Raw genomic sequence first — 3,536 nt, 5'->3', positions numbered from 1 at the left:
CTCAACGTCTCTCTAACGTCGTTGGAGCTCTTCAAATCGATAGGAAAATCGAGATGGACAATTTGACAAACATTAATGACGACCTGGAACTAACAAACGAAAATCTGAAAAAGGAAATCTTCAATCAAAACGTTGTCCTAGGAAAATATCAAACTGAGTTGACCGAGAAGGAAAAGGATATCAGCTCTAGAAAGGAAGTCGAGTCAAGATTCTTAGCAGAGAAAGAAGAGTTGTTAGCAGAGAAAGAAGAGTTGTTAGCAGGGAAAGAAGAGTTGTTAGCAGAGAAAGAAGAGTTGTTAGCAGAGAAAGAAGAGTTGTTAGCAGAGACTCACCGTCTCTCTAACGTCGTTGGAGCTCTTCAAATCGATAGGAAAATCGAGATGGACAATTTGGTAAACATTAATGACGACCTGGAACTAACAAACGAAAATCTGAAAAAGGAAATCTTCAATCAAAACGTTGTCCTTGGAAAATATCAAACTGAGATGACCGAGAAGGATCAGAAAATCATTGAACTTACAGAGCAATTGGAAAAAGCTCGCCAAGACAACAGAGAACTAAATAAGATAGTTCATGAGAAGATCGAAGTGATTGGGGAGATTTCAGTGGAGAGAAATGTACTTGAAAAGAGCCTAACTGAGGCAAGGATAAATGATATAATCAGGAATGAAAGGTACAAATGCCTCTTGGATGAGTTAGAATGTCTCAAGAAAGAACATTTAAATAAATTATGTGAGATGGAACAAAACCACCTAGAATTCGGCGAGAAACTACAAAAAGTGGATCGTGAAAAGGTGGCCTCTATTCATCGCCTCGAATCTGTATTTGAGGCAGAAATAGATGAACTGAATGAGACAATTGAAAAGCAAATGCAGATTATCAGAGAGAAGGCAACAGAGAAAGAGAGGTTGGAAATTAGCCTGACTGAGGCCAGGATGGAAAACTTGACAAATGAGGGAAATTACAGTTGCCTCGTAAAGACGTTAAAAGACGTTAAGAAGGAAGTCTATAGGCTGGAAGATGAGTTGTCTAAGGCTCAAGAAGAGATTGGCGAACTAAAGGAGACGATGACTTCCATAGGCAAGGAGAGAGATTCTCTCCAGGAACGCATCGGCCATTTAAGTTCTAGTAAGGAAGTGGCAGAGAACAGGATCGTCCAAATCACCAAAGAAAATATTGGTCTGCAGGACGAGCTGCTTGCCGCAAATGAAATCACCTCTTTACTCAAGGAGAAACTTGAAGAGAGAGATAAGAAACAAGACGAAAACAAACCTGGAATTAGGAAAGTGAAACTTAGAAAATCAGGTTTAAAAATCTCGACCGAGATGGATGTTAAGATGGATGGACATAAGGAAGATGTCCAAATGGATGTTAAGATGGATAGACAGAAGGAAGATGTCCAAATGGATGTTAAGATGGATAGACAGAAGGAAGATGTCCAAATGGATGTTAAGATGGATAGACAGAAGGAAGATGTCCAAATGGATGTTAAGATGGATACCCAGAAGGAAGATGTCCAAATGGATGTTAAGATGGATACCCAGAAGGAAGATGTCCAAATGGATGTTAAGATGGATACCCAGAAGGAAGATGTCCAAATGGATGTTAAGATGGATACCCAGAAGGAAGATGTCCAAATGGATGTTAAGATGGATAGACAGAAGGAAGATGTCCAAATGGATGTTAAGATGGATAGACAGAAGGAAGATGTCCAATTGGATGTTAAGATGGATAGACAGAAGGAAGATGTCCAAATGGATGTTAAGATGGATAGACAGAAGGAAGATGTCCAAATGGATGTTAAGATGGATAGACAGAAGGAAGATGTCCAATTGGATGTTAAGATGGATAGACAGAAGGAAGATGTCCAAATGGATGTTAAGATGGATAGACAGAAGGAAGATGTCCAAATGGATGTTAAGATGGATAGACAGAAGGAAGATGTCCAAATGGATGTTAAGATGGATAGACAGAAGGAAGATGTCCAAATGGATGCTAAGATGGATAGACAGAAGGAAGATGTCCAAATGGATGTTAAGATGGATAGACAGAAGGAAGATGTCCAAATGGATGTTAAGATGGATAGACAGAAGGAAGATGTCCAAATGGATGTCATTGTCAATAAAAAAGGGGAAGACAATGTAGTTAAGGCAGAGGACCTGCTTGCCAACGGACACAAGGAGGAGTTGGAGAACGAGCCTGACGGAGGGATATCTGGTTTGGGTCAGGTGTTGGGCAGACTACTAGCCTCAAAAGGAGCTGTCCCTGTCAACTGCCTCCGGGAAGAGCAGAAACTCCAAAAGGAAAAGGAGGAAAAGCAAAAGGAAGAGAAGATTGCAAAGAAAAAACCCGCTCGCAAACCTATCGTCTTTGACCTGGAACCCGAGAATCATAAAAGGGTTTCTTCCTCACCCCATACAGGAAGAGGTACAGATGGGTTCTTTAACTCGACAATCTGCGGTGGATCTGAGGAAAAGCAAAAGGAAGAGAAGATTGCAAAGGAAAAACCCGCTCGCAAACCTATCGTCTTTGACCTGGAACCCGAGAATCATAAAAGGGTTTCTTCCTCACCCCATACAGGAAGAGGTACAGATGGGTTCTTTAACTCGACAATCTGCGGTGGATCTGAGGAAAAGCAAAAGGAAGAGAAGATTGCAAAGGAAAAACCTGCTCGCAAACCTATCGTCTTTGACCTGGAACCCGAGAATCATAAAAGGGTTTCTTCCTCACCCCATACAGGAAGAGGTACAGATGGGCTCTTTAACTCGACAATCTGCGGTGGATCTGGCAGCCATATCATCTTCCAAGGTGCAAAGGTTGGAGTTTACACCACAAGGGACTACGACGTCGAGGGTCACGTGACTGTCGACTTGGACGTCCCAAGCCAGTTCCACCGAGTCATATGTGGAGTGGGCGGAAGGACGCTGACGGAAATCACCCGGCAGAGTGGCGTCAGCTTAATAAAGCTCCCATGGCAAAACAACAATAATTTAATCGCCATTAGTGGTACCATCGAGCAGGTTCAATTAGCAGCTACCCATATCGATAGGCTTCTGAGGAGACTTCGCTAAATTAATACTTGGATCAGCGAAGGGATGGAAAAAAACAATATGACAAACAAAAACCCCCCAAAAATAAAAAAAATCTAAAAAAAAAAAAAAAAAATCTAAAAAAAAAAAAAAAATCTAAAAAAAATAAAAAATCTAAAAAAAATAAAAAATCTAAAAAAAAAAAATCTAAAAAAAATAAAAAATCTAAAAAAAAAATTAAAAAAAAAAAAATCTAAAAAAAAAAAAATCTTTTCAGTTTATTTTGTGAGGAAAAGGAGATTTAGCCGAGTGTTGCCAGGACCAAACCTTCAAATAATTGTGCTCAACCTATTCAGGACAAGTTCCAGACACCAGTTCCAAACGTAGATGATGCTTTCCCCCCCCCCCCCCCTCCCTGGATCTTTGGCCTGAATGACTGACTGCCCAGCTAGAAGGAGGAGGCTTGGAAGGACTGTCCAGCTTGAGGGATGCAAGGCTTAAATATCC

General features: G+C 40.8%; 1 protein-coding gene across 1 annotated transcript in view; it reads left to right on the top strand.

Moving 5' to 3' along the window:
* Positions 1-3,071, top strand: part of LOC137626254 (calponin homology domain-containing protein DDB_G0272472-like) — a 4,038-nt gene extending 967 nt beyond the window's left edge. Inside the window, exons 2-3 of the mRNA XM_068357326.1 lie at positions 523-1,370; positions 2,079-3,071. Coding sequence (XP_068213427.1) covers positions 523-1,370; positions 2,079-3,071 — 1,841 coding nt within the window. The remainder of the gene's footprint in view (positions 1-522; positions 1,371-2,078) is intronic.
* Positions 3,072-3,536: the final 465 nt, after the last annotated feature.

Source organism: Palaemon carinicauda, chromosome 33, assembly GCF_036898095.1.
Source record: "Palaemon carinicauda isolate YSFRI2023 chromosome 33, ASM3689809v2, whole genome shotgun sequence".
Classification (NCBI taxonomy): domain Eukaryota; kingdom Metazoa; phylum Arthropoda; class Malacostraca; order Decapoda; family Palaemonidae; genus Palaemon; species Palaemon carinicauda.
This window is presented reverse-complemented; position numbering and strand designations above follow the sequence as displayed.